The 19,285-nt window shown below is 48.5% G+C and overlaps 1 protein-coding gene across 1 annotated transcript; it reads right to left on the reverse strand.

The window, feature by feature from the left end:
• Window positions 1-479: 479 nt before the first annotated feature.
• On the reverse strand, window positions 480-17,203 carry SLC35E1 (solute carrier family 35 member E1). The gene is made up of 6 exons (XM_027084572.1): window positions 16,765-17,203; window positions 16,292-16,362; window positions 13,990-14,127; window positions 12,837-12,962; window positions 4,033-4,278; window positions 480-3,553 (listed from the first exon to the last, which is right to left on the reverse strand). The coding sequence occupies exons 1-6, from the start codon at window positions 17,186-17,188 to the stop codon at window positions 3,323-3,325; spliced, it is 1,236 nt and encodes a 411-aa protein (XP_026940373.1). The 5' UTR covers window positions 17,189-17,203; the 3' UTR covers window positions 480-3,322.
• Window positions 17,204-19,285: the final 2,082 nt, after the last annotated feature.

Genomic DNA, 19,285 nt, shown 5'->3' on the forward strand with positions numbered 1-19,285 from the left:
GAAGGAAATTGTCTGTTGGGAGTGGTTTCTGAGTAGTATGGGGGGAAATGGGCTTGGAGGCAGACTTCAGTGTGATTGATCCTGGACAAATGACTTAACCCCTCTGGGCCTCACAAGGTGAAGAGTAATCCTTTGTGGATTGTGTGTGAAAAGCCCACACGTAGCAGGTACTCTGTTGTTCCTCATACAGATGTAAGCACAGCTCTCACAACATTCTTGGATTTTCCATGTTATTCTGTTCAATAAAGGCATGTCATTAACTGTTAAGCTGTGATTCTAGTTTTATCCTACTGGCTCATGAATTCACAAGTCACGTGTTTAAATTTTGGCTTAGAAAAGATAAAAAAGTTGCAATACACCTGAATGTGGGAACCAAGTTGGTTTGCTCTTTCTGCCTCTTACACGTTTTGTTGCTGGGCACACTGACGACAGGGTCACTCAGAAAGGGACCCTCACTGACAAACTGGGACCAATCTTGATTCCCTGGAGACCACCATTTATTTTTGGTAAATGCCAGCCACGAATATACACAGTATCATTCCCACAGAACAGTCTATAGCAAGAAAAGTCCTGAAAACAAGGTGACAATTGAAAAAAAGAATTCACAATGTTCAGATTCTTCAATAATTTAATGTTCTATGTCCTTAAGGCTGTTAGACCTTAAGGTATCCAGGTCTGGTTATGTCCCAGTGATAACAAAGGGCCTGTTGCATGATGTATGCCAAATACACAGTAAAATCCAGAAATTCCAAGTGCTTCTTCATTTGAACCTATTTGGCTTCTCTCCTTTGTAACAGGGGTTTGATTTTCCCAATAATGAATGAATTAAAATAAGGTGCTTAAAAATTCCACACTGAGTCTCAAGATAGTGAACAAACACTATTTAAAAATGCCCTCTGAGCCTCAGTTTCCCCTTCTGTAAAACGAAGGAGTTGGGTTTGAGTTAGTTTTGCAGACCATACCACGGATGGGTGAACTAGCTGTCACAATCCCTGGCAATGAGGAGGTGAGGGGAACCCAGCTGCAAATGTGGATTTGAGAGTGGGGTGGAGGGTTGAGCAAGGGCAGCAAGTGCCTGGAAAACTGGCCTTCAGGAGGTCAGTGTCAGCTTTGAACTTTCAAGTCTCAAAAGTATGTCTTTGTCTTTTGATCTGATGATTTGGTCTAATATGATTGTCTCTCATTCCAGTGTATGTACTCACTGTAGATTTATGTACAGAACTAAATATCCCATTTATTCATGTATAAACCGTAATAAAACCAGTCAGATATTTCCCCTCACCAGCAGATCTTGCACTGGAAAAGGAAAACAAATATACACATTTCAGCAACCTCAGAAATTTCATTAAACCTGCATAGAGGCATAATTCATTTTGGAGTTCAATTATACGTTCAAGAAATCAGTTCCTATCATAAAGACAACTACTGTAATGTCTATGCTGTGCAAAATTATCCCCATTTATTGTGGTTCAACTGCAGACTCTACTGCCTCTGGTGAAGGCACTCAGCAGGTTCTTTTCACAAATAACACCCTTCAGAACGGCCCCTTCCTGTTTTACACAGCATTGTCTCAGAACTTGTGGCCAAAGTAATTCAAAAGCAAGACAACGACAAACAGGGACTCCTTAGGCCAGTGGTACTGAACTCACAGGCCACAAGGGGTCCCTGTGACCTCTCCAGGAGTCGCCCATTCATAAGCTGACAAAAGTGTAACCTCTAAGTACAAAATTCTAATTACCAAAACAAACAGGAGTCAAGCGGTACTTCCTTGAAACAGAACCGTCTCACATGCCAGGAGGTAAAGGGTGACCCGATATCCCATCTGCTGATCAAGCCAAGTGCCTGTTCAAGAGGCCGGGGACAGGGCTGAAGGAAGAAGGCTGCCATCAGCGAAGACCCTCAGAGCCAAGCAAGTGGTCCTTTCCGAGGGCACAGTCTCTAGTGATGCCAGGTGTCCCGACCTGGACCTCAGCACATGGGTTACCCACTAGGGTCACATAATTTTCCTCGAGTGATTTTGCCAAAACCCAAACTTTTTCTTGACCAAAGACTGATTTGGCAAACCAAATCCTAGCTTGGTGCTTGCCGCTTCACTGGGACATGATTCAGATCCTAATGCAACCACCACAAGAACAGCTAATGGAAATCAGAGCACTGAGCTCTCATCTATGACACGAACTATTGAGATGACATTCTTGATTTCGCTCACTTTCAGGGACTGCTCACTAGAAAAGCTAGTGACCAGCTTTCAAAACACTTCCTTGCTACTAAACGCAGCAATGTGCCGAGACAGGCATCGCCAGCAACTTTTCTTGTTTTTAAATGCTTAAAAACAAAAGGGTTTTCCAACCATAAGCTGATCCTCATGCATCCTGCATCCCCTAAGGGGGATGGGGGCATAAAAGCACAGACAGCTACAAAATTTGCCCTAGGAAAATGCAAGATCCTCATAAAGCCAACATCACCCCCCCAAACATCCTACTAAGTCAGCACAGAAGTGGTGAAAGCTCAAGAGCCTGAAACACTGAACACGATTTCCTCACGATCCTTCTCACAGCCCTGCGTCCCCTCCTCCTTGCTGCTCCGAGAGGAGAGATGCCCTGCTCCACCAACGGAAGAGGGAGCCCAGGAGACAGTGGCCACCTTTCCCTCTGGATCCGGGCACACGCCACCTCTGACTTTTGTGTCAGAATTAGGCTCTAAGAATTCAATGCTAATTACAATAGCTTTGCACTGGGGAACGTTTGCCAGAACTGCAAACAGCCATGGGCTGATCAGAAAGCTGAGTCCATCTTTGTGGCTGGAGATGTTTTCAATAACCGTTACACTCCTCTGCTCCATGGCTGCACCAGTCCTACGCCTACCTGAGCAGTGGAATTAAAGCTGCTAGCCTGTCACCAAGCACCACCCTTGCCACCCTCCCTGCAAACCACCTCTTGCCCACTCCGAGGTCTGTGTCCTTTCCAGAGAGGGTCCTGGCTGTTATCTGGAAAACAGAACAAGAACTCTGAAAAACATGACTTGGGAAGTAAGTCCACACAGAAAGGTAAAAGCCGGACGAGATTTCCATATGGCGACGCAGCCCTCAGAAGACAGACTCCAGGAAGAAAGGGCATGAAACACCGGAGCTCGGGAGCAGTGGTCCCCACTGCAGGGACGGCGTCCTGCTGCCCCCAGGGGGCCGGGAACCCCAGGGTCTTCTGATGGTTCTGCACCATCCCCCCTTGGCCGGGTTGTACATTCACTGGTTGTCAGAAGTTTCTGGTACTGCTGGGGGGTAAGAGGGAGGATTGGCAGAACGTCCTGCCCTGGTCACTAGACTCTACACGTCGTAACGGTTCAAAGTGTACGAGTTTGGGTAGCTCTGCCGGCTGTACTGGAAGTGATCTGTCAAGATGTTGTTGCGGCCGTACTGATAGTCCCCGTGCTGGGGGAAGAGAATGCCGTTGTGGGGCTTCTCCAGGGCGCTCCGATGATGCTCCTTACTGCTCAGGTCCCCCGTCGTGACGGGGAGGAGGTGCTTCCGGGCTTGCTGATTCGCATCATACTTGGTCTGCGAGGTCAAGAGAGCAGTGAGACCACTGGCTCCTTGTCCAGGACACGCACAGAGGACAGAGGGGAGCTCGAGATTCACAGCCAAGCAGCCTTCAAGGCCAACACAAGTGTCATCCCTAGCGGGGCTGGGCATGGCCAGTGAACTGTTACTGGACCGGCCCTACCTGTCAGCCATCCCACAGCCTTACATCGGAACAAACAATCTTCGCAAGGAGGGAGGGAAATTCCTGATAAAGCCTCAGTAGACCCGAGAGCCACACTGGACTGAGGCATGAGCCTGGGGTCATCTACGCAGGAAAAGGAAGCCCCGGGCAGAGGGGGCTGAGCGTAGACCATAAACCAGTCAGTGGCAAAGCTGGCAGCTGGAACCCGGGCCTCTTAGTTCCTGGTGAGGCCCCTTCCATTCCCCGCCCCGGCCAACTCTTGGTAGACTCCCTGGGCGTCCCGGGGGACAGCCTCCCCCCACCCCAGACTCACCTTGTTGTACAGAAAGACTCCCAGGATGGCCGTCATCATGCCCAGGACGTTGGTGCTGGTGACTGGGTTTCGCAGCATGATCAGGGACACTGTGATGACCATGATTCTCTTGGTGGCGTTGGCGACCGAGTAGCTCAGAGGGCTGATGAGGTTGAGGATGCTGAAGGCAATGACGTTCTGGGCAAAGTTACAGAAGCCGCTGACAGCCAGGAGCAGAAGCATCCAAGGCCACTGGGACACATAGGTCTACAGAGACGGGGGAGCGAGAACAGCACTGTGGTCACACGCTTGCCCTGGCAGGGGGGGGTGACACACAGCGGCTTATCAGGGTCACACATTCGCTGGGGAACAGACCCAGGTGGGTCATCATGTGATACCAGGTGCTTTATCTATACAACCTCTGACCTTCACGACACTCTGCATGGAGCAACAATAATAATGATCACCACCCTTTCCTGCTGAGGAAGCGGAGGTTCGGGGGGACATCAGCTACCCAAGGGGTGCAGAGTATGACACAAACCAAAGCCTTCCCTCATCCCTGTCCAGTGAGGGCCGGGGCTCTGGGTTAGCAGAGCGAGGTCTGCATTCTGGACATCACCTCAGTCTGTTTGGGCTGCTAAGACAAAATACCACAGGCTGAGGGTGCTTACAAACAACAGATGTTTATTTCTCACAGTTCTGGAGGCTGGAAGTTCAAGATCAAGGCGCCAGTAGATTCCGCATCTGGTGAGAGCCCTTTTCCTGGTTCAGGGTGGCACCTTCTCACTGGGCCCTCACATGGCGGAAGTGGTGAGGGAGCTCTCTGGGGTCTCTCATAAGGGCATGAATCCCATTCATGATGGCTCCACCCTCATGACCTAATCAGCTCCCAAAGGCCCCACCTCCCGACACCATCACACTGAGAGTTAGGCTTCAACATATGAATTTGGTGGGAGGTGACAGACATTTAAACCATAGCAGACATGATGCATTGTATAAAATGGGGAGGTCCTGGGAAGGCAGCCTCTGGGTGTGTGAAGACCCTCCCCTCCCCGCCCAAGGCTGGGAGCCAGAGGCTCTGGGTCTGCCCCATTGCTGGGAACCCCCCCGGGCAAGCTGCTCGACCTCTCTGTTTCCTTCATCTATGAAATGGGAAAGATTGACCCCTGATAGGTCCACACAACGCTGCTGCTATGAAGATCAAATGCAATCATGGCTTTGAAAGTGCTTTAAAACAATCCCAAGGCCAAACAAACAGGAGGTGATGCTATCGTCAAAATTTTAGTTACCATTTGACCCTCACCAGAAGTAAGCTACCCTAATGAAGGGGGTCCAGAAGAAACCACAACTAGCAGACGTCGGGGCCACAGAACTCCTCAAAGAGCCTGGGCTGATCCCAGGCCAGTTCCCAGGCTGCTCTGGCCTTTGACAGAGGAGGATGCAGCTGGGTCCGCCCAGGACAGTGGTGTCTAGTGGCCCTGCCAGGATGGGAGCTGCAGCAATCTTAGGGCAGCGGCCTGATTCTATCTCTACCACCCTCTGATAGGGAACGATCACGTAGTCCTCTTAAAGGTGAGGGAGATCTGAGTAGGCGACCTGCTCAGAATTGCCCAGAACGTTGCCCTAGTTGGGATAATAGCCTCTGTAAGGCATGTGAGCCCACCAGCACGCCTTCAGGGTGAGCTGGCCTGTTCTCCCAGCAGTTCTTCCCTGAGGTGACCCATATGGACTTCCAAGCTATTTTTACAAGGCAGCCAGCTTGCAAAGATATCTATCTTGCAGGAAAGGAACCCAGGCAATCCAGCTTTTTAAAAGAACTGACATAACAATAAAGTCAAGTGTTTCTTCCTCCCGGTGGATAGTTCCATGTGTTTTCACACATATATTGACTCATGTAGCCAACACTGCAATCAGGATTCAGAACAGCTCCATCACCCCATAACACTCCCCAGGGCTTCTTTGTGCAAACCCCCTCCCCCAACCCAGGCAACCACTGCTATGTTCCTCATGGTAGGTTCATCTTTTGGAGACTGTCCTATAAATGGAATGATACAGCATGGAACCTTCTCAGACAGGTTTCTTTCGTTCAGCATAATGCCTCTAACCGCCCCCCCCCCCCCAAGTTGTTGTAAGGGATGACAGTTGTTATTGCTGAGAAATGTTCTGCTGTACAAACATACCGAAGTTACCTTAACCATTCACCCGTTGAGTGACATTTGGGTTGTTTCCAATACTTTGTGATCATGAATAGAGTTGCTATAAACATTCATGTACCGGCTTCTGTGTGAATGTGAATTTCATTTCTAGAGTAAATACCCAGGAGTGAGACTGCTGGGACATATGGTCAGTGTATGTTTAACTTCAGAAGAAACTCCCAAATGTTTTCCAGAGTGGCTGCATGACTTTGCACTTGCTCCAACGATATATGAGAATTCCAGTTGTGGCCCAGCCTCGACAAACATGGTACTGCCAGTACTTTTCATTGTAGCCATCCTACTGGATACGAAGTAGCACCTCATCTTGGTTTTAATTTGCTTTTCCCTAATGACTAATGATGTTGAACATATTTCACATGCCATCTGTACAATCACGATGGTGAAGTTCAAGCCTTTTGCCCATTTTTAAACAAGTTGTTTTCCTACTATTGAATTTTGAGAGTTCTTCATATATCCTGAACATAAGTCCTCTGTCAGTATCGCATTGGCAAATATTTTTTCCCAGTCTGTAGCTTGTCTTTCTTTCGCTTAATAGTGTATTGGAAAGCGAAAGTTTTTAATTTTGAGGAAGCCCCCATTTACCAATTATTTTCTTTATGGACTTTGCTTTTGGTGTAATGTCTAAGAACTAATCCCAAGTCGTGAAGATTTTTCTTCTGTTTTCTTCTAAAGGTTATCATTTTTGCTCTTAAATTTAAGTCTAGAGTACATTATGAATTAAATTTTGTATAATGTGTGAGGTTGAAGTCAAGCCTCAGTTTTTGCTTATGGATGTCCAATTGTTCCAACACCATTTGTTAAAGAAACGATCCTCTCTCCATTGAATTGCCTTTGAACCTGCATCAAAGATCAGTTACCCATATTTGTGCGTATAAGTTCAAACTGCCTATTCTGCTCCACCGATCGATGTCTCTCTCCACCAATATCCATACCTTTATACTAAGCCTTCAAATTATGTAGTGTGATTCCTCCAACTTTATTCTTCTCTCTCAAACCTATTTGGCTACTCCAGTTCTCTTGCCAGTCAATGTATGTAAATTTTCCAATCAGCTTTTCTATATTAAAAAATTTTTAATCTATATAGGTATATATCTATCTCCATGTATACACACACCCACAGATAGATTAGTATCTCAACTTTTTTTTCATTTACACCTTTGACAAGGAGAAAAATTAAAATTTAAGTAGTGATTTATAGTTGAATTAATACTAAAGAATAAAATTTTGTTGGGTATAGAGAATTTTATTTTGTCCTTTCAAATCTGTATTTCTTTTTCTTGTCTTGTTGCCCTGGCTACGATGTCAAGTATGATGTGGAATATGCATGTTGAAAGTAAACATCTTTACCTTATTCCTGAACTTAGGGGGAAAAGCCTTCAATCTTTCATCATTATGATGTTAACTATATATGCCCTTGATCAAGTTGAGGTAGTTTCCTTCTATTTCTAGTTTGTTGACTTTTTAAAACTCATGACTGGATGTTGGACTTTGTCAAATGCCTTTTCTGCATCAGTTGGTATGAATACATGATTTTTGTTAGACTATTATAGTAGATTACACTGACTGATTTTCAAGTATTGAATTAGCTTTGCATTCTTGATTGAAATCCCACTTTTTCATAGTGTAGCATGGTTTTTATATATCACTGCATTTGATTTGTTCTAATACTTTGTTAAGAACTTTTGCCTCCGTGTTCATGAGGGATTTTGGTCTTTTTCTTGGTTTTGTTATGAGCCAAAGGTGTTCCTTTCCTTTTCTGTTTTCTGGAGGAGATTGTGTAGAACTGGTGTTTATTTTTCCTTAAGTGTTTGGTAGAAATTACCAGTAAAGCCATCTGGGCCTGATGACTTCTTTTTAGAAGGTTTTAAACTACGAATTCAATTTCTTTAATAGCTCTGAGACTCAGGTTATCTTTTTCATCTTGAGTGGGTGCGTTTTGATAGTTTGTGGTTTATGAGGAACTGGTCTATTTCATCTATTGTTGAATTTATGTGTATAGAGCTGTCAGTAGTATTCTTACGGTTTTAAGGTCTGTGAGTTCTGCAGTGCTATTCCCTCTTTCATTCCTCATATTTGTAGTGTCTTCTCTCTCTCTCTCTCGTTTTTGGTCAGTTTTGCTTAAGTTGAAAAAAATTTTTTTCTCCCTTGAGACTTCCTCTTTGGCCCAGGGATTATTTAGAAATGTGCTGTTTAATTTCCAAGTGTTTGGAGATTTTTTCATTACCTTTCTGTCATTTACTTCCGATTTCATCATGATCAGAGAATATATTTTGCATGTTTCCAATCCTTTTGTTAAGGTTTGTTTTGTAACAAAGAATATGATCTTGGTGAATGTTCCACATGTACACTTGAAAGAATGACTATTCTGCTGCTCTTGGGTAGCGTATTCTGGAAATGTCAATGAGACATCCAGTTGGTTGACTGTGGCATTCAGTTCTTTATTCTTGCTGATTTTCTATAGTTCTGTTGATTTTGAAGATTCTATATTTGCTGGATATAATCTGTTGATAGTTCCTTAGTGTCAGTACTTTAAAAAAAAATGTTATTCTACTTTTGCTTTTCATTGTTTCTGACGAGAAACCCGCAGTCATCCAAACTGCTGTTCTATAAATACTGCATCGTTTTTCTCTGGCTGTTTTCAAAGATTTTTTCTTTGTCTTTTCATCTTTTTCTCTCTGTGGTTTCAACTGGATAATTTCTATTGATTTATCTTCAAGTTATGGACTTTCCTCTGTCACCTCCATTCTGCTTAGCCCATCCAGTGAGTGTTTAAGCTGTTCCTTCCATTCTGGAACTTCCATTCGGTTCTATCTATCTTCTGTTCTTCCCACTTGTTTCAAGAGCATTCTTGGAGCATGATTATATATCATTGCTTTAAAGTCTTTGTCCAATAATTCCAACATCTGGGTCATCCCAGTGTTGGCATCTGTTGATTATCTTTTCCCACAAGACTTGAAATTTTCCTGGTTCTTCATATGCCAAGTAATTTTGGATTACATCCTGGACAGTTAGAATATTATAAGACTGTAGGTCTCATTTAAGTCCCATGGGGAACGTCAATATTTGGTTTTAGCAGACTCAGTTGGGTTCGGGCTACAAGCTTGAGCAGCCTCCTGTGGGTTGTGGTTCCAATGTCAGTTCTGTTTTCAAAGCCTTTTCAGTGGTACACAGCTCTGTCCTGAGTGTGCTCTACCCAGTTGTCACTCTTGGTCCTGGGTAGTAGTCTATCCTGTCTTTGTATGCTGCTAGGATCAGATTCCCACGTGTGCAGCTCAGGAGTGGGCCCAGGATTTCATGTTTTATGAGGTCACTTTCTCTGGGTTCCTCCTCTCCATGTCTCCTTGGTACTTTATGGTTTCTGAGGGCTCCCTCTTTCAGTCCTCCAGTCAGAAAGTTGGAATTAATTACCCCATTCTGCTGTGTCTTTCCCACAACTGCACCTCCTTTCGGGGGCCAAGCAGTGGGAGGATGAAGGGAGAAAAAAAATGCAATGGGGCTAATCCCATCCTTTGACTGCAGAGGGAGGCTGCCCCCCTCAGCATCTCAGGTGCCCGTGGGACCTGCTGCCGCCACTACCATGAGATTGCTGGGGGCCTGGGATGCGAGAGAACAAAGGAAACAGAGAAAATGGGGGATTTCCTCTACTCTCTCTGAACATCAGGAATCTCCTTTCCCCGTCTGCAAGCCAGCATAGAGGGCTTTTGACTCTCTTCTTCCCCAGTGCCCACTTCTGCATTTCCGGCTGCCTTGAGTCCAGGCTGGAGACACAGGAGGCAAAAGAAAGGCAAACTCACAGATGGCTCAGTGGTACTTTGCAATCTGGCTTTTTCTACCAGCCTGCCTGCTCCCATTTACTTTCCAGTTTTCAAATACCTGTTTCACACATCGTGTCCAAACTTTAAAACTAGGCTTCCTGCTCCCAAGTCTGGTGATCCGTGCCTGGCTTCAGCTGAACTGTTGGCATCAGGGCTGGGCGTGTCTGGGAACTGCCCTCTGTAGCCTTTCTTGGCAACATGGCGAATAGCAGGCCCCAGCTGATATTCTCCAACCTGAACCTCCTTCCTCCTACTATGGAGCGCCACACTGGAACAGAGCTAACTCACCTGGCTGAGAGACACAGGGCAGAGAGGAGGAGCCCCGACAGGAACCCCGCCTTCAGGCGGCAGCACTGTGGACTACTGCATGCTCCTAGGGCTGCTGTTAAAACGCACAAGGTCCCCATCAAGGTAAAAAATAGATGGCCTCAATGAGAAAAACTAGAAGAAAACCGAAAAATATCCAAAATACAAGAGAAACGCAAAGCAAAGAGAGCAGACAAAAAAATAAAAGAGAGAGAGCAGAGCAAAGCCTACGTATACCTGTTTGTGTGTATACACACAGACCCCAATGAGTTGTAACAGGACAGTGTAACCGAACTGAAGCCAAACCTATAGACAATACTATGCAGTCAATAAAAGGAACAAAAAAGACCTAACAGGTCAGTATGGAGTGATCTTCAGGACATGTCATTGAGTGAAAAGAGCAAGGCACTCTTTCCTAAGTATCTAAAAAGCCACTTTTTGTGTAAGGAGGAGGTAGGTATGAACACACTTGGCCCTCAGTATCTGTGGGGCGTTGGTTCCAGGAGCCCCCAATCTGAGGATGCTCAAAGTCTCTCATATAAAATGGCGTAGTACAATTTATAGTCGGCCCTCCGTATCTGTGGCTTTCACATCTGCAGATTCAACCAACCTCGGATGAAAATTTTGATCCTCGGTTGAATACGGGGACTCGAAACCCATGGATATGGAGGGCCGACCGTATATAGAAATTTGCTTATGTCTGCGAAAAGAAACACTGAGAGGGTAAACCAAGATCATAAAAATGGCTACTTATAGGGGTCGGCAGTGGGGAGGCAACAGGGACTGAAGTTAGACTTCTTTGAATAAACCCTGTCATATCATTTGGGTTTGGAAATATAAAGGTTTGATATATTCAGTGAGGAAAAAAAATTGCCTAGAAATTGAAAACAAATGGAAGTAAAGGAACCCAAATGCACAAGAAGTTGGTGACAGAGGCACATTGTGAAAACAATTATTTCAAGTGCCCTTAGAACACAGTATTCCAGTTGTACGTCTGTAACGAAACCTGTTTTAAGGACAGACAGAGCTGCCAAGAAATCTTTACTGTTTCTCTGTACGCTACCTGCAGTTGCCTGGTAGGGAGTCTCACTCTGAAGCAGTTATATGTGTGTACAGTAGAATCACGTATGAACAGTTTCCGTAGTGTATTGCGAATGAGAAACGTTGTGAGAAACCAAGTGTACCAGGAAAGACACACACACGCAAAATCAAAGCAGTAATAAATGCTGCAATGTTAAACTGGACTTAGAATGAATCAGGATAAGCTCTCCCCTCCACCACCAGATACGTCTTTCCTGGTTTTTTACTGCCAAGTCTTAAAAACAATGACAACCCAACAGCAGTGAGCACACGTGGCACTGAGATGGTATCTCTAAACACGAATCTCTCTCTGCTAAAAGCAACCCGGGTCCCTGAAGGAGTGGCTGATTGCAGGTCTGGGATGGGAGGCGCACAAGATGAGGGAGGACGTCCTGTGGGGCCAAAAGTTACCCAAGGCTGATATGTGCTATCAGAAGGGCAGGGAGCCAATAAGAAGGACTCCATCAGCCCAGACAAGACTCTGAATATTTAACAAAACAACACATACAACTGACAAACACAAGTTCACAATGATACTGAAAAGTAAATAAATCAAAGAACCCTCCTTCACCCAAAAGAAACCCTCAACTCCCTGGTTAACACTCCCTGGCTTTCTTTACTTTGAAAACTGGTAACTAGAAGGAAAGAGAAGTAGTAAACTGCTTTTCGTGCACTGTACTTTCAGGTAACAAACTAGTTCCAGCCGATGATGGAAAGTTCTTCACAGAAACATTACAGCTAATCAACATGGAAGGGAAGTTAGAACACAGAGCCACAGTTGCCTCACCTGGAAACCAGAGATAACCTCCACTACATCCATAGGTGGTGGTAGGGATTAAAGACCAATGTCAAGAATCCAGTCAGACCTCATTAAGCCCTAATAAACACTGACTCCACCTAACTCGGGCCTGGAAGAACCTCCTTCTTATCACTGTCACCTGCATTAGTTTCTAGCACATTCTCTGGAGGCTGGTCCTGTAGGTGGTGGGAAGATGCTCTTTCCTGTGCCTAGAGAGCTATGGATACATCTGGTGCCAATGGAAGTACAGAGATGACACCAAGAAAGGACTCGAGCAGTGCAAGCACAGTTTCCAAAAGGCAAAGTGAGATCTGAACCAGACTGTCAAGATGGGAAACTTGCTTGTGCTTGTTTTCTTCCTTGAATGTACTGGCACAAATGCAGCAGCTATCAGCAGCTAGGATCTAGCATGACAGAGAAGGAAATGCACAGGCAGCCTTCTTGCTCAACTGCAAGCGGTGTGAGTCATCAAAGGGCTGAGGGCTAAAAGGGCTGCCTATCAGAGGCCTCAGATGCCCCAAAGTCAACACAGAGGCGTAACCCCCTGACAAAGGGCCTACTTTGGAACCAGTTAAGAAAAGGCCATGTTCTTGACACAGGCCAACTCACCAGGTCGCTGCTGACCAGGAAAGCCGAGAGGTCCACCAGGACCCACGTGGGGATCATAAAAAAGACGGCATGGCAGCCCAAGATGTTCAGCAGCCGGAGATGGTGGATCCTTGAATCTCTTAATACCTGAAGGGAGAAAACCTCTTTAAAGGCTGATCGAAACTATTAAGTGGCAAGAGGGGCTCCGCTTACCCAGGCCCCAAACATGGTGACTGTACATTAACTCTGACATCTGACCTTGACTGCCAAACCTGAAAGTGCACCTATGACGAGACACACAGCCCATGTCCAAAACAGGCACGATGTTTCGTACATGAAGGATGGAGAAAAGAAACAAAACAAAACAAAACAAAAACAAAAAACACCAACACTCAATGCTGGTGAAGCTACAGTAAAACAGGCACTCTGAAGTGGCACTGGTTAATGTCTAAATTGGCATAAAGTATATCAAGAGCCATAAACATCTCATACCCTCTGACCCAAGAACTGTAAACCTATCCAAAGGAAATAACCTGAGAGACAGAAAAATGTTATGCACCAAGACGTTCATTACAATATTATTTATAGTGAATAGCTGGAAATAATCTGCGTCTGCAACAGGGAAACTGACTGCGTTACTTGTGACACCTGAAAAGATGTGATTATTACTGGAGTTAGGAGCAATAACTTTCAATGATATGGGAGCATGCAGTGTTGCAATAATAAATGAACGAAGCAGAATTTGAAAAGTATGTATAATATTACAACTCTAAAAACTGTGCAGGAAAAAACTCTAGCATTAATAGTAGTTCTCCTTAGGGGACAGCACTGCGACTTTCCTCAGTAAAGAGGAAACCCTGCGGCAGAGGGCAGGTCTCTCTTGATTCTTTGTCTCCAGCACCTACTGTGGTGCCTGGCACACAGTGGGTGCTCAATAAGTTTTCTGATTTCTTTTCATTGGGCTTTTCTCCATTTTTTCACATTGAATGTAGGCGAACTTTATAATAAAAAAACAAAAAAGCTATTTAAAAACCAAACAAATAGAAAACCAGCAGAAGGGCAACAGGATTTGTTTTGTTCCAACACCGAAGAAATCCCTACTTGGCCACTTTTTTTTAGATGCCACCCGCACACCCCTGCAACACCAGGTGCACCCTGGATGGCACCCAAATACCTTTTTGGAGAAAATATTCTGAAGCGAGAAGCACAGTGTGGCAGCAAGGGCACTGACAAGCCCCCACATGTCGAAGGACAACTCCGTGACAGTGGCCAGCAGGACGCCGCTGATGATGGGGATGAGTGACAGGTACACCTGTGAGAGGAGGGCAGGAGGGGCTGATGGGCCAGGGTTGAGCTGGGCCACCCAACACAGATGACCAGAGGAAAGCCTCAGCTGCTGTCTTTTCCCTCCCCAAAAGGACACTGCCTACCCCTTTTAACAACGGTGTTAGCCACGACAGTGATGCTCTAGGGGGCGCTGAGGGGGGTAGGACGCAGATGGTTCTCGGAGTACCTGAGGGCAGGGCTGTATCACTGTGGGTGGCCCCACCCCCTATACCATCATCCCCATTAAGAGCCACAAACCAGGGCTGGTCTCAATAGGATCTATCCAGCTGCTGCCACCAACACACCAGGGTCTGAAACTTCAATCGTCTGAAAGGCTGGCCGGGTCCCTCTTATTTTGGGCTCTTCCAACATGCAGTTATCCCTGGTAGGGACACTCCCCCGACACCTTCTCCAGCTGGAGACCTCCTTTCCCTTCAGGTGTCAGTTCACAAACACAAGAACTTTCCCTGACTCACCTTCCCCTAGATGCTGTCAGTTTTCCTCTGCTGTGTGTTCCAGGGAATAGCGCTCTCCATTCACTATAAGCGCCCTTTACATTGTCTGCGTCCCTGCACTCGCTTAGGGCAGCTCCTTGTTCACTGCTCCTGGTGCCCAGCACACGGCAGGCAACCCAGTAACTGCTGGCCGAAAGAACGAGTAGCGAGTGCCATGATAGGGGGCCTTCCAGAAGGCTCAAGCTTTCCAGGGCCTAGGGCAAGGAATGGCCCTGGAACTCTGGTGGCTAAAATGGGATCCATTCCCCACACTTAGCTCTTCTTACTCCTGGCTCATCCTTCTACAAAGGATACTCTTAAAGCACTTGGGAGACTTTAGGAGGGGGTGGTGAGGCTTCCACCCCACCAACGCCCACACACAGGGCCGAGGGAAGCCTCTGAATTCCAGAATTCCTGCTCCCCCCACTACTGGCTGTCGCCCTCAGGCTCTCCCTTTTGAAGTCCCATTTCTTCCCCAGAGATCAGGAATGATTACCCAGCTTATCCAAACAGGGTGGGGCCACACTTACTCTATCATTATCCTTAGTCTCCTGCCTAAGCCATTCCCCTGTCTTTCCTCTCTGTGTAAGGTTCTGGCTTCCCGCCCAAGCCGGGTACAATGTCCCTTACAACAGGAAACCTGATAAACACAATGTGATATGGAGAGATGCAGCCGCACACCTCTCAGGCAACTCCTGACCTGGGGAGACAAGTCACACCTGACGTCACCCTGCGGGTGGGCTGCAGAGCGCGCCCAGATCTTGCAGGGGAAAAGACTGGCTGAAAGAAAACATCAGCCAGAGGTGGCCCCATTTCTATAAGCTGATCCAGGGCACCGCCGTTCTAAGTTACATAAAATACAGGATGCCAGAAACCAACCACATAGGAAAGAGGAGCTCTGTCCAGCATGAAATGGATTCCAGCTGGGACAACAGGAGTCCCACTTCCACTTAAGGACACAGGGAAAGGCTGTCTCTGGCTGACTCCACAGCTTCTCTCCCTCCAAGCCAGGAAATACCCAGGCCTGGCATCTTGAACAGACCCTGAATTGTGCCCGGAGCATCTTCCCTATGCAGCCCTGGGTTCTGCGTGTTGTTTTCACTTCCATTCCCAGACATTCACAATTCCTGGCTGTTTTTATTGTGAAGACTTTGCTGGGCTTTGCCAAAATCGGACTCCTCTGACTAGCATTTCACTTCTGATCCCAGAAGTCCCAACCTGACCGCTATCTCTTGCAAAGATGTGAAACTCTGTCAGAGTTCCGTTCCAGCAAGGAGTCGGATGTTCCAAGGGTGTTCCAACCCTGACCCCACTGGAGGGGCATGGGGTGTCTGGTGAGGATGGGACCAAGTTATCCAAGTTGCCTACCAGCAACCCCAGGTAGGTAATCAAAACAGGAAGGAACTTGAGATGGATGGCAGCATCCTGAGATCACCCAACAGAGACAACTCAGGAACACACACCCCACACACCACTGCCCCCAGGGTGATTCCAGAACATTAGCAGCAAAAGAGCCACCAGAGGTCTCTAAGCTGACTTCCTTCCTTGACAGGAAGCCAGGCAGCCTGCAGGCCAGGAACCTGGACCACGTCACCAGCTGGGCAACAGCCGGAAAGCCCTTGGGGCCCCCACTGGCCCAGAGCCCTCCTGGGTTACCTTGGTGCTCTGTTTCTCCTTCATGATGATCCGGGACAGGAGGACCACCCAGATGGGCATGGTGGCCTTGACTGCAAAGAGAGGCAAGGGGCGTTCAGGGAGCTGTTCTAGTCCCAGAACCCACCCTGGGACTCTGTCCCAACTCCACTGGAGGGGCGGGAAGGCTTGGCAGCCCCTCAACCTGCTTCAGCTCTTCTATTTCTGTGGGCCTTCCCCCTAACCCAACAGTTCTGATCCGCCCTGCTCAGCTCCCAGCATTCTTCTCAGCCCCTTCCTTTCCCGAGACCCCTGTGCGTGTCCCTCTCTTGCTAAAAGCTTTTGGCGGCCTCCAGCGCTTTCCGGACATTAGCTGACTTCTCAGCCCGGCATTCCTGACCGTCGACTGCACCCCGGCCGGCGCGCTCCTACCCAAGAGCCGAAGCCCCAGGCGGCGTGCCCCGGCCGCCTTCCCCTAGGCCAGGTTTGGCACCCACCGGTGTGCGCGTAGGACACGGGCACCTTCCAGATGCTGACGTGCGCAGACACTGACGCGAAGTACTTGCCGAAGGCGAGCGGCAGCACGTAGCGCGGGTAGAAGCGCGGTGGCAGGAGCGGGCCCGGCGACTGATGCGGACCGGGCCCAGGGCCCGAGACTGGCGGCGCCGGGGGCACGCGCCAGGCGCGGAGCAGAGGCGGGAGCCCCGCGCACAACGCCAGGATGTGGCACAGCGACACGGTCACGGGGAACGGGAAGGCGCTCAGGATCACCTTGTTGACTACATTGCCGCCCGCGCTCAGCGCGTACCACAACAGGCACAGCGCCGCCACCCGCGCGCCCTCGCGCGCCCCGCCGCTGCCGCCCGCGGCTCCTGGGCCCCCGGCGCCAGCGCCCACTCCCACCGCCGCCGCCACCGCCATCCTCCCCGAGCACCCACCCCTTCCCGCCCGTCCGACGGCCCGACGCCGGGCGGGGGTGGGGCCGGACGGGAGCGGGAGCGCCAGCCAACGCCGCTCCCCATTGGCTGCCACCTCTTGCGTCACTGACACGCGCCGGCAGACGCGCCCGCCACCACGTAGCGCGCGCAGGCCCCGCCCCCTCCGGAAGCCCACAGGGGGAGGGAGGGGCCTGTCCCGGAAGCGGAAGGAAGGAACGGGGACCGTAAAGCCACAAGGGCTCTTCAAGCGGTGGGGTGGCCCAGGGGACCGGGGACGGGGGACCGGGGACGGGGGCCCAGAGCACAAGCAGGAGGGGCGGGCGGGAGCGTTAGGCCCCGCCACGTCGGTGTCCGTGAGCGGGCGATCGAGTTCGTGGGTCAAACCTCGATGTCCGGGCTGCATCGGCGCCCCCCAGCCAGATTCCTGATGGCCGGCGGCGGACAACGCAGGTAAAAGACCAGACCTTTCGGGGAGAGAAACCGAATTGTAAAAACCTCTCCTTGGGCCAAATTCTTTCTGCAAACCGGGAGCGAAGCGAACTCCCGTGGCTGGACTCCAACAGAGGGGCCAACCTCAGAGCGCCCCGGAGCACGTTCTGGGAACTCGATGTGCGCTGTGCGGTGAAACGAAGATGGTATTACCATCTTCATTTCACCGACTGACGGACCGAAGCCCACAGAAGGGAAGCGACGTGGCTTAGATCCTCCGGCCAATTTGGGAGCCGTGATAATGGCAGCCTCCTCGGGCACCTGTCTCTAGGGGATCTGCAGGAGGGAGGGGCGTGATGCTGGCCCCGACTGCTGACGCCCAAGGACCGGCTGGGATAGAGCAGCCCCAAGCCGCAACGGAGGAAAACAAAACGGTGTTTTCAGCAAGATGATCTTATACTGAAGGACTTTGTTCGAAAAATCATGTACTTCCAACTTTTGGGGGGATAGGGAATGTTAAAATTTCCTTCTACTGTGTCCTTACTTGGCAAATTAAAAAGTGACAGCCCAACTTGATCCCCAAATGTTGGTGGCAGGTCTTAGCTTAGCCTTGTGTTCTCAAAGGCAGGCAATATTTGTACCCTAGGGCTGACCAGATACTCAGACACAGGACAGGTGGTCCCTGGAGGGGGTGGGGGAGCAGTGACCTCCCTCAAAGCCTAGGCCTGAGAGGACAGGCTCATGGGATGCCAACCTGCACCCTAATAGTTTCCAGCTGTGCCTGTGACCCTTTGTCACAAGAATAATGTCACCCTCAGGATACCCACATGTCAGCTGGCCATATTACAAAGTGAGAAAACAGGCACAGTGGACTTAGGAAACTAGTTACTCCACAGCACAAATGGTCCTGCTGACATGCTTTCCTTTTTTCCACCCTAAAGTCTGATGATTTAATTTAGTCCTCACAACTCTGGGGTAGCACTTGCAGCTCCCAAATGGGGACAGGTGCACAGCAGTAAAGTGATTAGCCCAGATCCATACAGATGGTAGACGGCAGGGGCAGAGTTCAACCTCACACTGCCCTTAAAGTTACTTCACCTACTTTTTCTAGGAGTGGGTGTGTCCTGCACCACGGCTATGTCAGAATTCCCCACTGGCTCTGAAACTGTGGTTCTGGGTTGACTGAATGTTCCTGGACCCCATGGTTTGCCCTGTGGGGCTGCCCCTCTAAAGGGGTAGCTGCTTCCTTACCTGTGAAATTAAGTAGATATGGACAAGACCTATTCCAGAGTGAAAAAAACTAGAAAGCCGAAGCATACAGTTTCAGAGACAAGGGGGACGAATTAAAAGATTATCAAGGAAGTCAAGGAAGAAAAGTTATTTTTTAAAAAGTCAGCCCCAGCCAGACAGTAGGACAGCCCCAGGCCTGCATAGGGAGCTGGCAGCCTGGGGCTAGCTAGGGCCAAGGGCTAGGCTGCCAAACACAGCTTGGAGCCATGCCATTTAAGAACTACAAATATTTTAGGGGGTTAAGACAAGGTCAGTGAGACCTGGGTTGTGGAGCCGGCTTGGGAGGGCTTCTTTCTGGGGAAGATGAGGTCTGGATGGAGACAGATGTGGCCCCTTGTTCTGTCACCCAAAGCTAGCAGGT

The sequence above is a fragment of the Aethalodelphis obliquidens genome, unplaced genomic scaffold (assembly GCF_003676395.1).
Source record: "Aethalodelphis obliquidens isolate GAN/ISIS:26980383/991018 unplaced genomic scaffold, ASM367639v1 scaffold53, whole genome shotgun sequence".
Lineage (NCBI taxonomy): Eukaryota > Metazoa > Chordata > Mammalia > Artiodactyla > Delphinidae > Aethalodelphis > Aethalodelphis obliquidens.

What these genes read in the sequence shown, in the direction of transcription:
- SLC35E1 (XM_027084572.1), bottom strand. Translation starts at nt 17,188, where the DNA reads ATGGCGGTGGCGGCGGCGGTGGGAGTGGGCGCTGGCGCCGGGGGCCCA. An exon ending in CGTGTCCTACGCGCACACCG is followed by an intron (nt 16,363 to 16,764) that starts GTGGGTGCCAAA and finishes CTCTCTTTGCAG; the next exon opens with TCAAGGCCACCATGCCCATC. An exon ending in GAGTCTTTCTGTACAACAAG is followed by an intron (nt 3,554 to 4,032) that starts GTGAGTCTGGGG and finishes TTGACCTCGCAG; the next exon opens with ACCAAGTATGATGCGAATCA.